The sequence below is a fragment of the Motacilla alba genome, chromosome Z (assembly GCF_015832195.1).
Source record: "Motacilla alba alba isolate MOTALB_02 chromosome Z, Motacilla_alba_V1.0_pri, whole genome shotgun sequence".
Classification (NCBI taxonomy): Eukaryota; Metazoa; Chordata; class Aves; order Passeriformes; family Motacillidae; genus Motacilla; species Motacilla alba.
The window spans coordinates 1623889-1638229 of record NC_052046.1 but is presented as its reverse complement, the minus strand read 5'-3'; the positions used below and the strand labels follow the sequence as shown (position 1 = coordinate 1638229).

Sequence of the window (14341 nt, the reverse complement as noted above, 5' to 3'; positions counted from 1 at the left end):
CCTGCTGCCTGTGACCTCTTGTTTGCAGCAATTCCAGTAGATGACAGATTTCCCTAGCTGGCCATACCACAGTCACCTGTGCTTGCCAGACATCACCTTCTCCAAGAGTTGTTTTCCTCAAAAAATCTAAAAACATGCACGTCACAACACAGCTGATCTCTTGGGGATTGGCCCAGAGGGCAGACCATTCCTGAACAACCCTTCTTTTACAGAGCTTTTGGCCCTTCTTGTTAGAGAATGTATGTTTATGATTTAAATTGGAGCATATGTGCATTAGAAGTCCCATGGGCGTCTCAGGTTCTGCTCCAAGCTTCCCATCATGCAAACCGCAGTGTTTAGCTCCAAAACTGAAAATTAGCCCTATTAGCAACTCTTTCAGTGACCATGGGCTCCTTGTGCTTTGCTTTTCCCACACCCGTTGCTTTCAGAACCAGAAGCACTGAAATGTTGGTTTGTTACCTTCTCCAGCCACCTGTGAATAAATACCAAGATTAGACCCATGTGGAAAAGAGACCAAATGTGATTTTGCTGCCCACTGAGAAGTTACAAACCTGCCTATGAAAACCATGGGCATCTGAGTGTGATGGTGTTTCTGGCCAAAGCAGGAGAAAAACCCATGCCTCTTGTAGACCCACTGCAGAGCAGAGGGTGGTCTCCTGCCTTGAGAGGTGTTTTCCTTTGGCTCTGTTCAGGGATTTTGGCTTCAGAAGGAGTGTGTCTGCTGAAAGGTGGAAGAGCTTCATTTCAGATTCACATTGTCCTCAGTGAGCTGGCTCTGCTGAAGGCACTTCCACAGCTGTGCTGCATGACCCATGGTGGGCAGCAGCCTGGAGACAAGGGCTATGTTATCAAAGCTCTCACCATGCCCTTGGGATTCTGTCCCCACCCACCCATCACCTTTGGTCTTCTCCAGCCACTCCGCCCTACTTGCAATTTGCTGATATTTCCTTTTGCATCAGCTTGCTGCACCAAAAAAAAAAAAAAAAGAAAAAGTCAACTTTTCTCCCTTCCAAATTTAGCTTTGTTTAGGCACCAAAATAGATGAGAGTAGGGATCAGTGACTGTTTTTTTCCAAAACATTGTCTCACAACGATGACTGAGGAAGGGAACTGCTCAGCTGGAGAAAGTGGAGAAGGGAGACGTTTGATTTTCGTAAATGGGGACACAAAGTTCTCCTCTATTCAAGCACAGGCAGTGTCCAGGAGTGCTCCTTGGATTAGGAGCTTATTCCCGTGTAATTAATTCATCTCTTATCCCTTTGACATCAGCTGCTGATGGGTAGAGGTCTGTGGAAGCACAGGGCTTCTCTGCAAGGAGGACATGCAGGAATGCACCACTTATATATGGTTTATAGTTGGAATGAGCAGAAAGACAGCTCCTGAGGCTTTAATGAGGTCTTCACTAGAGGAAATTGGTCCTTGTGTGGAGCAGAGATAGTTTCATTTTTCTGAGGTAATTGTATTTGCACATGTGTCTGCAATGCAGCTTAAATTCTTAAAAACACCCCAAGCATTAGCCTGCTCTGGTAGTACAACTTTTAGAAACAGCATCACTAATTGTTGTACTATTTTTGGCCTCATTTCCTAAACTAGCTGTGCTGATGGGGTTGGACTGTGTGTGTCTCCTCCTTCCCCTCCTTTCTTCATTCAGTTTGGTATCTGTTGGCCAGTTTCAAGTAATTTTTTTCAAAGGAACAGAGATCTCAGAGATATCGAGCTCCTCCTGTGCCTTCAGTGAAAATAAATTATTGGGAAAGTGGGTGATGAGGAACACTCAAACCACAGCCCTCAGCAGTGAAGCGGTTTCAGTATGAGCGCCCTGGTCTGGTGGGTTGGAACTGGGTGGTCTTTAAGGTTCTTTCCAACCTGAACTGTCCTGGGATTCTGTGATTCTAAGCCATTACAGAACCATGGAATTTTAGGATATTCTGAGTTTGAAGCCACCCACCAGGATCACCAGCCCAGCTCCTGCCCTGCACAGACCCCCAACAATCCCACCCTGGGCATCCCTGGCAGTGCTGGCCAAAGGCTCCTGGAGCTCTGGCAGCCTCGGGGCCGTGCCCATTCCCTGGGGAGCCTGGGCAGTGCCAGCACCCTCTGGGGAACAACCTTTCCTGATATCCCACCCAAACCTCCCTGGCACAGCTCCAGCTGTTTCCTGGGTCCTGTCTCTGTCACAGGGAGTAGAGATTGGAGCTGTCCCTCGGGAGGAGCTGCAGACCCCAGTGAGGTCTGGCCTCAGTCTCCTCTTGAGGCTGAACAAACACAGTGCCCTCAGACATTTTTTGATGTGGCCCCTCCGGACCCCTCATCATCATTGTGGCTCTCCTTTGGACCTTCTCTAATAGCTGTACATTTTGGCTCAGTGAGGGCCTTACGGCTTGAAGCCTGGAGGAGTGAAGCTCTCCAAATGGGAAGGCTGCCGTGGGAGCTGTAGGGTTGCTGCAGCAGCAGTTCCTCCGGGCTTTTTGCAGTGCTCAGGATGGATGGTCACAGTAAACCCTGGCTGTCCTCAACTTGGTGATGCCTTCTGTGGCCTAAATTCATCATCCCCAGGAACCTGTCTCGTCCATTACATCTTCCCCTGGAGAAACTCAAAATACTCTTACCTCAGCAACTGCTACTGAAATCAACTGCCATTTCCAAGGCTCTTTGCACAAAGAGAGAGGAACTTTTTTCTGAAGTCAGTGTGTTATGTTGTCATGCCAGTGTCACAAAGCTGCTGCTGGATGAAGCACATCCCCACCCAGCCCTTGCCCTTGCCCAGGCTGCTCCCTCATGGCCCCTCGCACGTGGTGATTCCCAGCAGTGGCTGGAGCTCCAGGCTGAGATAGATGGTGATGGAAATAAAAGGAGCAACTTTTACAGGGCTTTTATTGCCAGCTGGGGAAGGACAATACTGCATAAATAAAATTCATTATAGTTATGACAGCTCTGTGGTTCCTGGAAAATAAATAATACTTTGTACTTACGTAGGGCCTTTCATCCAGGAACCTCAGAGCTCTGTGTGAGCATTAACAAAGCCTCATCATGCCCATAGTAGGATAGTAAATACAGCAGCCCCCTTATCAGATGAACAGACCACGTCAGAGTCGGCACCTTCAGTGGAAAGAGGGCACTGGAAAGGCAGCAGCTGGAGTAACACACAGCTCTGCCACTGCCTTGTCTTGGAATCGTAGAATCCTAGATTGGTTTGGGTTGGAAGGGACTTTAAGGTCATCTCATTCCAACCCCCCTGACATGGGCAGGGACACCTTCCAATAGCCCAGGTGGCTCCAAACCCCATCCAACCTGACCTTGGACACTTCCAGGGATCCAGGAGCAGCCACAGCTTCTCTGGGCACCCTGTGCCAGGGCCTCAGCACCCTCACAGCAAAGACTTTCTCCTTAATTACTCGTAAAAAAATTCTGCCTTTAATGTCATCTAAATCTGCTCTCCTTCATCTTGAGCTTGGGCTCATGATTTACCATCCTTGTCACCTCAGTTGTTTCCTGTGAGGAGGGTCCCACCTGTCCTTGCTGCAGGGGTGGCATAGGCTGACTCATCCATGGTGGGCAGGCTCAGTGAAGTGCTTCTGATGTGCTTGTTCCCTTCCTCTGGGGTGGGGGCACAGCCCCAGCAGACCTACCAGCTGTGGGTCCTACTGGTTTCCCCCGGTATTCTCAAAATGATGCTATCTTCCTTTACAGACAATTTTCTCAGCTGGGTTTTGGATAAATACACAAAGGAAGCAGCCCAGGGAAATCGGATGGCTTAGTGTGTCGTGTGTGAAGTGGGTGAATTCCTTGTCCATCGTGCGTATGGCATTTATACATATGTGATCCAGTCATTTGCCCTGTGTGGTTTCCTCTATACAGAAATTGCAGATAATTTCATTCCCTGCTCCTTGCAATGGCTTTGAGAGGTACAACACATCTGTGGATTTTCAGACCTGCTTTTGTGGGGCCTGGGATGTTGTAAGGCTCTTTGGGGGAGCTGTTTCTTTTACCACGCTGACATGCTGGGTATCCAGCTCTGTGTCACTCTCACCCCTTCTTTGCTGATGCCTCCTGGGGCTGAAGGCTGCTTTTCCCTCTGTTTTACAGGGTTACCATCCGTTGCCTCATGAAGCTGAAATCGCACACACCAAAAAACTGTTCAGAAGGAGGAGAAACGACCGGAGGTAGGTGAAATCTCTTCAGTGTTTGGGTTTTTTTTACATCTTTTCTTTGTTGCATATCTTCCTCAACTGCCTCGTGGTGAGTCTTTGGACAGTGCTGCTGTTCAGCAGTGTTAATGCATAAACTCTTATTTCAGCACTAACACCCTGGAAATATTTTGGGATGTGTCCTGCTTTGATGCAGGAGTGCCTTAAGGACCTTCTCTTCCCCTTGAATTTATTCCTGCATAGCCAGATTCCCCCACTTGTACTCAAAGAGACAGCTGGCAATCTGTTGTCTGTAAAAGCTCAAGTCCTTGGTATTTGCTTCCTCTTTTTCTATTAAAAATCAAAATTTGCTGAGTTTCAGGGCTGCCTGGAAAGTGGGAATGGTTTGGTTCAGAGGGGGTCCCTCAGGTGTCTGTGGGAAGGAGGGGATGTGCTGTGCAGGCAGCCAAATTCCTGTGGCATTGGTGATTTCAGTCCATTGAGTTAATTTAATTGAGTCGATTCGATATTTAATTGTTATTTGATATTTAATTTATATTAAATGCATATTCAATTATATGAGGGCATCTAAAGTCCTTGATGGGAATTGTGACTATGGTTAAATGTGAAAAGAAGTGAGGAATAAGGGAGTTAGTTGTACATGCAGCTTTATTTCTGCTGAATTGTTCTGCTCCACCTGAGACAGCACACCCAGGGCAATAAAGCAGTTCTAAAACCACGTCTTGGAAAGATGATTGAACAGGAGAAAAAGTGGCCAGTGCTTTCTCCTGGAATAAACCCTCTTCAGTGCCTGACCTGTCACAGGGGGTATTTTTGGTGAAGTCCTTCAGACACCTTGGAGTGCATCCTGAAATCTTGCCATCACTTCTTGTCTCATGAACAGCTAGGATGTAGTTAACTCTGTGTGGTTTGATTATCCTAAACTTCACTGAGGGGTCGAAACAAGAGCTAAAAAGAGTTTTCTCAGGCAACCTAGAAACATTCTTCTGTGGGCGGAATGGTTTGTTAGCAGCGAACTCTGTTTCCTCTCCTTTTGGGGACTCCCTCCTTTTTAGCTGTACACAATTCAAAAAGCCAGTCTAATCTTGTTATTTGGGGTGGGTGGGAAAAGTCTTATTTCAGCTGGATTGCAGCCCTGTGGTCTCCAAAACATGGTTATAACCAAGTCTGCTGTCTTACAAGACTGAGCTAGGTGGGCTTAACTGGAGCACTGGGCTGGGCTCCTCTGAGGAACCACAGTGGAGTTTAGGGACTTCTGTTCCCATCTCTGGCCCTCTGCCATACCAAGAGTGTTTGATGCTTTGGGAGAGTGTCACAGACATATTTTATGAAAATCCTTTTGTCAGGATTTTCTTCTCCTGAAAAGCTGAGAAGCCTCAGGAACAAAATATAAACAATTACTGTCTGCTGCTGTGGAATGCAACAGGTGCTTCCTTGATTGGTCCATGTTAGATGTTTCTGCTTATTAACCAATCAAGGATGCAGCTGGCTCAGACTCTCTGGTCAGTCACAAGACTTTATTATTCATTCCATTCTATTCCTGTCTTGCCTTCTGATGATTCCTTTCTCTCTGTTCTTTTAATATAATTTTAGTTTAGCATTTTTAATATAATATATATCGTAGTATAATAAACCAGCCCTCTAAAACATGGAGTCAAGATTTCTTATCTCTTCCCTCGTCCTAGCTGCCTTAAAAAGCTACAGGAGAGGAGACCCTCAGGGCCAAGAGGTCTTCTGCCAGAAGCCCCATGCCCAAGGGTGTGATGAGCCATGGAGCTGTGTGTTGGTTCTTCCCGTTCATCCAAAAATCTTGCCAGTTGGAAGGATGGGAGGGAACACAACAGATGTGCATTTCTGATCCTTTTTTTTCTTTCTGGTCCCTTCAGATAAGGCATCGGCAGACAGAAGCATTCAGTCCTCCAGGGCATCCCTGCCTCCTGCACAGATGGCAAGGGGAGATAGCAAAAGAAACTGCCTTGGGCTGGGGTTGGAAGATGGAGGGGTGAGATACAGCCCTGGCCAATAGCACTGGGATAATGTCCTAGGGGTAGAGAAAAAAGCCTTAAAATCCAATTGATCAGCATCATTCCAGAGGAGCCATGGGGTCATTTCAGCCCTAAGCAGTCACAAATGAAATAAAATGGAAGGAGCAGGGGGTATGCACTTTTGCCCAAGTCCTCCACAGTGCTCTCAAATCTTAGCCAGAAAACCACATTTATTTCAACTTCAAAAAGCTGAGAGGCCTGAGTAGAGGTAGCTGGAGTGAAAAAGCAGTTTTTAAGTAATTATTTAAAAGGAAAATGCATGGTTCCCATCCCCTTCCTTCACCTTGAAACCTCAGCAGCCTCTCCCTCCCCATGCCACTTGTTTTGCTGCTGGAGGTTTTCAGCATCCCCTTGTCTTCTGTGGTGCATTTGGGACTAGGAGGGGATGTTTGGTCCTTTTAATGTCCCTTGAGTTGCTCCAAGAGAGCACTTGCTCCTTAAAATTGATTTCTAGCAGTGAGTTAGCTCTCAGAATGTTTATTTAATGTGGAAAGCATGACAGAAGTAAGGGAATAAAAGGGCAGGAATGGGGGGGGGGGGGGGGGGAGGAATAGGAAAAAACCCAGATTGTATCAGAACACAGACTACAAAGCTGTTTACACTTTATTGCAGTGCTATTATCTTAATGTCCCAGGCATCAGTCTGGGGCAGAAAAGCTCCATTCCAGAGCTGGTGGAGCCACACAGGTGATATAAAAATTCCTCAGGGTGAGGTTTTATGTTAGGCAGAAGAGTTGGGAGTAATGGGCTTTTTGTTTAAAACCTCATCTGGATGTGGAGAGAGTCAAAATTGCAAGAGTGTGGATGGGACATCAGAGGCAGTGAGGCTTAGAAGAAGCCATGCAGGGCCATTTTGTGATGCATGGGTTGGGAAGGGGCTGGGAAGCAGCTCTGGATGCCTGGACCCAAGGGAGGAAGGTCTTGTTTCCTAGAAAGGAATTGGTAGCAGCCAAAGATGGAAGTAGGGCTGGCATGCAGTGGATTTGCAGGAAGATAAGAGGTTGTCCTGCTGAGTTGGTTAGAAGCAGATGTGGCCCCAAAGTGCTGGACACACCTGGGTCTGGTTTTCATGGGGCAGCTTTTCCTCTTCTCCTGAAGCTGGTGGGTCCTGGAGCAGCACCCTGGGCCCCACAAGTAATGCCTGCATGGGGTGCAGGCATTCTTTCTGCCCAGCACTTGCCTCATCCAAGGCTGACAAATCCCAGGTGACCATGCTGGGCATCCTTGTGCCAGGTGCAGGAGTCACCCTCACAAGTGGCCATCCAGCTTGTGTTGGTGTCAACCCCCAGTTTGACCTCTGCTCGATGCACAGGTCCAGCTGGCCTTGCCTGGTTGTAGGTGACCTTCGGGTTGGTTGGAGCTTTATATTAACACAGCTATTACAAAAAAGCTGATAGAGCAGATTGGTACGCAGAAATCTGCCTCTTTTTTTTTCCCAGCTGGTCTTGCAAATGGCACTGATTGCCTCCCAGAGCGTGTGTGGGCTTCTCTGGCCTCCCTGACAGTGACATTCAGATGGGGACAGTGTTGGGCTAGTGGAGCACCTTTTGTTTCACATGCAGAACAGCGCTGATGTCCGGCCCTGCTATAAATAGCGCCTGTCCCTGCTTCCTTCCCGTCACCTTTCCTCGGGAAATGCTGTCCCTGTGTTGTGGAGGAGCACAGCTCACCTACCCTGAGGTCTCTGCCACACACCTTTTGCCCCCTTCAGGAGAAGATACCCCAGGGAAGTGACCCACAGCTCTCTCCTTGCATATGTGCTATGTTTTTATGTTCCCCAATCATTTTTTTCCATTTTTGTGGGTGCCCTATCCTCCAGAGTGTCCAAGGCCAGGTTGGATGAGGCTCTGAGTAACCTGGCCTAGTGGAGGATGTCCCTGCTTCTGAGCTGAATGGTCTTCAAGGTCTCTTCCAAGCCAAATCATTCTGAGAACCTATGATTTTCCATGGATGCCTGCTTCATCTGTTGCAAAAGACAGGCATGAAGAGTGAATTGCATGTCATTAAAAAAACTGGGCACATTTTCCATCACAGCAATCAACATCAGAGCCACATCTGCTGGAGGGTTTGGTTGCACATGGTGCTGTAAAAGCCTGCAGGAGGTGATGGGGCCCTTCCTGCAAAGAGCTTACGATCAGAGCTGTAGAGGTATCACTCCCCACCTCTCCTGGCAGAAATCCTGCAGCCAGTGTCCTCTCTGTTGGCTTAGAGTCAGGAGGTGTGATGAGGGTGGTGGAGGGCATCGCTGCTTGCTGGGATCATGGAAGGAGAGCAGCACAGGCAGGTGTTTTTCATACTATGTCCAAAGGCTGCCTAGTTTGACCTTCCAGGGGCAGCCACCTCTAGGGAAGGACAGAGTTTTGAGTTTTTCTGGGTGGTGGCACAACCTCTGCTGCAAGAAGAAAGATACTGTGGAATGTGGAGCACAACAGACCCCTTTCTCAAGTCCTCTCCTCAAACCTTTCTCAACCCAGTGCCTCTCTGCTAGCAGACCCCAAGCTGTGTGGGATGTGATCTCCTTGGGCAGGTAGGGTCTGAGTTTGGCCCCTTGTTTTTCAAAAAGTTCCCAAACCCCATATTTTTTAAGCACTACAAGCTGACTTTGTGTTGCCCAAGGTTCCTCCAGTTCTCATGGCCTCCTGGTGTGATGTGTTTGGGATGGAGAGTCCAGCTGGCCCAATTCTTTGGCCTGGAAATGCATGGAAATACATGGACAGTGGCTTGCCCCAGCCTTGTAGGAATGATAAAAAACATTGTATGTTCAGATAGGCTTTACAGGGAATATATGGAGTTGAAATATATGGAATTGCAGTACGACAGGTGGGGTTGTACCTACTTTTTGGTCTTCTGGTTAACAGTACTGAAATGGTTCTGTGTCACTTGAGGAAGGGAACAGTTTTCCTGACAACCAGGAAAGGGCTGTTGGGGAAGTCTTAAAAAGTTTGCACCATTGAAATCACATTGATCCAACATCTTGTTGGATTCAAAAGACAGATGAGGCTGGAGAGCTTAGCAAAAGCAAGTCCTTGGCTGTGCACAGATGTTGGCTGGTAACTCACAGCGTTTTTGGTTGTCCTTGTCTGAGGCCAGGAGCAGGAAAGGATGGCAGAGAGAAGAACAACCCCATGTCCTGGAGAGGATGGAGTAAAAGCCCAAGAGTTAATCAATACCCTCTTCTCAAAAGGCCCCTGAAATCTTTTTTTCAGTAGAAAAAGTGGGAATCTCTTGTGCTTCTGTGCAGCTGATGTGTCTTCAGGCTTTGAGGTGACCCAAGCCATGAGGGGCTGCCCTGCCTGTCCCAGCCAGGATTGTTGGATAACAGCCAGCCTCATTTGGAGGACCATCACCTTCAGCTGTGGCTGAGCTTTGTGTCATCTCCTCCTTCTCCTGTTGGATGAGGTTTTAAGAGGGGTGTTTCTGCGCCTGGGGAGTCCATTCTGCATAAAACCCCTGTGTGGGGAGCTGCAGCAGAAGGCTGCACGGGTCCTCCTGGCTCATACATGGAGGGAAGGGTTGGGAGCAAGGAGGCTCAGGAGCTCTCCCCATTTCATTTTAGCATGCCCCAAATACTAAAAGATTTCAAGAACAGAATTACAGAAATGTCCCCAAGTTTTCTCTAGCATTGTCTGACTTTATTTACTTCCTTGCATTAACTTGGCTTTGCACTTAAATGATCAGGAAAAAACAGTCTGGATTATTTTTTTCTGTGTGTATGTGTTTTCTGGACTTAATTAGATTCAGAGCTGAGGGAGGCAGAAATATCCTCCTTCCCTGGAGAGCCCCGGGTGGCTGTCAGGGACGGTTTCCTCTTCCTGAAGCAGGAGGGTTGTGTAAGCACCATGACCCTCCTGCTGACGCCCACGCCGCGCACTGGGTTATCTGGGGTGAGCACACTGAGTGGGCATCCCTGTCCCAACTCCCCAGTCAGGGCCTACACTGCTGAGAAACCTCCTGGGGCTCATCCCAGCCCAGCCATGTGGGTCTTCAAGGAGGTGGTTCTGCCTAGGGACACCCCAAAGGATGGTCATGGTGGGCTCAGGGCCAGGCAGGGAACGTCCCATATCCGCTGGCGGCTCCACTGAGGAGCGTAGGCAAGCTGTGATATATTTTTTTTCCCATTATATTTAATTTTACAGATCCTCGGGGACATTCAACCACCTACAGTGATTAGTTCGACTGATTAAGCTGCTTTTCCTCTTGTGACAAACTCCTTTTGTGAAGGGTTTTCAATAGCCACACTGCTCGGGACATTGTTCCTGTACAATTTCCTTTCAAAACACCATAAAGGCACTCTGCCGCTTCACCCTGTCGTAAAACACCACAGGAATCAGCTTGGCCCAGCTTGCTCCTCCAAGGGCAAGGTCTCCTCATTCAGGGGCACGATGCAGGCTCGGTGCGAGTTGCAGGACCATGTGGTGCCAGAGTGAGACGGAGCCATGAGAAGGGGGATTTAAGATGAGATAAAATGAAAAGCAAAAGTTTTCTGCTTTTTTTTTTTTTTTTTCTTCTGTTTGTTAATGAGAGGATCCAGAGCCACCCAGGGAAGTGAAGGATAAATAAACCTGAGAGCACAGAGAAGGGAATGCTGCTTCACACATGTCAGCTGGTTCAGCTTTGCATGGCAGAGGCTAGGGGCTGGTGCAGATGCTGTCAGGGTACCTAGGGGTAAAAGATGCAGGGGTAGAAGGGCAGTTTCTGCTGAAGAAGAACACTGCTGTGAGCAGCAATTGGATAAAACTGATAATTTAATTAAGACTGGTAGTCAGAGGAAGGTCTGATTGACACCAAGGGAGTAACAGATGGAGGGAACTAGAGGGAGTTGCAGCAGCACAAAGTCATTCCTCCCTTTGTTTGTAGTTACTCCCATGCCCTCTCATGAGGTTTTGGGTAGGACCTGTTGTCGTTTGGATCTGGTTGGTCCAGCAGCTGCCCTCTAGGTAAGGTGGTGATGGAGCAGGGCAGAGATGATATCAGGAACGGTCAAGCAGGAGCCCTTTTGATCTGCACAGCCACACTGGCCAGACATGGTGGCATCACCCTGCCCCACTGCCCTTCCTTCCAGGAACTGAGGAGAAGGCTCTGCCAGGGGTCACACGTGGAGACTCCACTCCTGGGGGAGGAGGTTGTTGAGAACAAAGCCTGCCCTGGGCTCACCGTTGAAGGAGTAATCCCCAAAACATCAAAAAGCCACCTCCTGACACCCAATGGACATGCAGCTGGTGTGACTCAGCCGTGGGTGGAGCTGCAGGGCAGCACTGCAGCTTCTTGTCAGGAGGGAGCTCTTGGAGGTGAGGTCTGGAGGTTCTTTGGCTCCATTAACACCTTTTGCTGCCTTTAACCATGGCTCAGTGAGCAGGACACAGCATGGCAAAGGGCAATGGCTTTAAACTGCCAGAGGGCAGGATTAGATAAGGTATTGAGAAGGGATTCTTGACTGTGAGGGTGAGGAGGCCCTGGCACAGCATGCCCAGAGCAGTTGTGGCTGTCCCTGGATCCTTGGAAGTGTCCAAGGCCAGGTTGGATGAGGCTTGGAGCAACCTGGGACAGTGGAAGGTGTCCCTGCCCGTGGCAGGGATGGAGCAAGATGAGGTTTAAGGTCCCTTCCAGCTGAACCCATTCTAGGATTCTGTGATATCCCTGTGCAGTAATCTGAGCCCTGGTACCTACAGGGCACAGATGATTCAACAGCTCTGCAAAAGCCATCTGAAGTTCAGCCAAATTTATATGTAGCATCAGTCCTGGGCCAGCTTATCTACGAGTGAGTCACCTGCCCCAGCACCATCCCCAGAGCTGCACACGTGGAGTTCTCCCATCATCCGTGTGGTCCGTGCAAAACACCAGGAGCAGTGAGGTGGAGCAGCTGGTATTTAGCATCCACTGGGGAATTTGTTTTGCCTGTCACCCATGTCTCAAGCTGTGGCAGGCTGAGTAGAGGTTCTCTATCCAGCTGCTCTCGTTTCTGGTGTTGTGGGCAGCACTGAGGCCTTATGTGCTTGGGAGCATCAGTGAAAATATGCCCAGCATGCTGCACCCCCAAAGGCAGGTGGTGTGGCCACCATCCTGCTGGCAGAGCACACCACAGGAGAGTTGCCCTGCTCACAGCTCCTTTCCTGATGCTGACAACAGCCAAAAGGATTCTGCATTTTATGCATGTGCAAGGAATAAAGCACTTCTGTAGAAGTCAGAGAGCTCTTTGGGCTCAGTGGTAATGGCAAGAGAAAGATAAACCTCTGTGAGTTTGGCAGGAGGAAGTGCTTGTGAGGACATCAGGGGATGCCTGTCCATTGCTGTTCCCCATATCTGCTCTGTCCTCCTTGTGTGCCTAGCTAAAGACCCATGCAGAAGGCTTAAAATATTCCCATCTAAGCAAATTTTATCCTTTCCTTTCATTGTTCCTTTTTTTCTAATGCCAGGAGGCAGTGGCAGGAGCAAGCCGGGTGCATTTCCCAGCTGCAGGGTTGCCACCTCTCTATTGAATGGCTTTGTCATTACATAAAAACTCTTAAAACACAAGACCTTTAATACCCATTTTTTTCTTCACAGTCTTTGTGACTGAAGTGTCCTGCAGACTAAATTTAACCCAAATAGCCAAGCTGCCAATAGACTTTCTGGCATCAGGAGGCTTTTGCAGGTTGTTTTTATCCTTCTCTGCCACTGCTTGAAAGACTTTATGTACCACCAGCAAACCTTGATAGAAATGTATGGCCTGCTGGATAGGCTCAGGGTCTTATGATGTTGCTTCACCAAAAGCAAAATAATTGTTCCAGAAAAAAAATCCAGAATTTCAGCATGTGGCTGTGGTGGAGGCTATGGTAGAAGTGGTTTTTATGAAAACTCAGTATTTCCTAGGTACCTTTTTACTGTGTGGTATTAGGGGTTGGTCTGGAGGTCAATGAGTTGTTGTCACTGATGGCTCTTCACAAGTGTTCCAGGCCAGGTTTGGAGCAGCTTGGTCTGGTGGAATGTGTCCCTGCCCATGGCAGAGATGGAAAAATGTGATCTTGAAACTCCTTTATGACCCAAACCACTGTGTGATTCTGTAATTTTTGTGAGCATTTTGGAGTGAACAGGAGCTAATGGTGGCTCTACAACTGTGGAGAAGGTTAGGAGAGCAGCCGCTTTTAAATCCAAGGCTTTGCAGGGAACATGAGAGACCTCATTCAGTGTTCACTTTATCAGAGACTACTGGGCTTCTCCTCCATGATCACAGGTCCTATTTCAGGTGCCCTAGCTTGTCTCAATCTCCATGCAAGGATCTGTCAGACACCAGACCTTATGATACTAGCCACCAGAATGGCTGGAAGCCAAACAAGATGCTGTAAGGCATCTCCAGTGTCACTGCCAGCTGGATCCCACTTTGTGTGTCCATAACTACATTGCCCAGATATGAACTGGAGGCCCAACTTCCTATTATGCTCAGAGGGATGTATTCAGTGAACTTTGGAGGATGCTTCTCCCCCACATAAGAAAAGTTAGCCTGTTCATCTTATAGAGAACGTATTTCCTTGCTTTATTTTGCTTTCCTATGTTGACCAGAACCAAGGAAGTCTGAAAAACAAAGAGATGTGGGAGGACTTGAGACAAAACACCTCACACTGGAGGGAGTGCTGGGACAAGGATTTTTTTCTGGGCTCTCTTAAGCAAGAGCAGACACTTGAGACTGGGCATCCCAGTCTCAGGTGGGATGGAGACTTTTGTTAGAAGGGCATGTAGTGGCAGGACAAAGAGGAATGAGTTCACACTGGCAGAAGGCAGGGTTGGGTGGGCTATTGGGAAGGAATTGTTCCCAGTGAGGGTGGCGAGACCCTGGCAAGGGCTGCCGGAGAAGCTGTGCCTGCCCCATCCCTGGAAACGTCCATGACCAGGTTGGATGGGGCTTGGAGCACCCTGGGCTAGTGGAAGGTGTCCCTGCCCATGGCAGGAGGTGGAATGGGACGATCTGTAAGGTCCCTTCCAACCCAAGCCCTAAGTTATATGGTGAAGTAAGTACCTGCACCCTTGTTCTTTTTCTTACATCTTTTGAGACCAAATAAAACTCAACACATTAATCACAAAGCATACAGTGAATTAAAAAGAGACAGGTGAGGTAGGAGAGAGGCAATGGTGACACTTCCAAGGTCTACCAGCCAAACTGGCTTGGTGCTGCTAAC

General features: G+C 48.4%; 1 protein-coding gene across 3 annotated transcripts in view; it reads left to right on the top strand.

The window, feature by feature from the left end:
- The window catches only part of CTIF (cap binding complex dependent translation initiation factor), a 146847-nt gene that overhangs the window by 73396 nt on the left and 59110 nt on the right, over positions 1-14341 (top strand). For all 3 annotated transcript variants that reach the window (XM_038123495.1, XM_038123494.1, XM_038123493.1), the window contains one exon: positions 4086-4162. In XM_038123495.1, coding sequence (XP_037979423.1) covers positions 4086-4162 — 77 coding nt within the window. The remainder of the gene's footprint in view (positions 1-4085; positions 4163-14341) is intronic.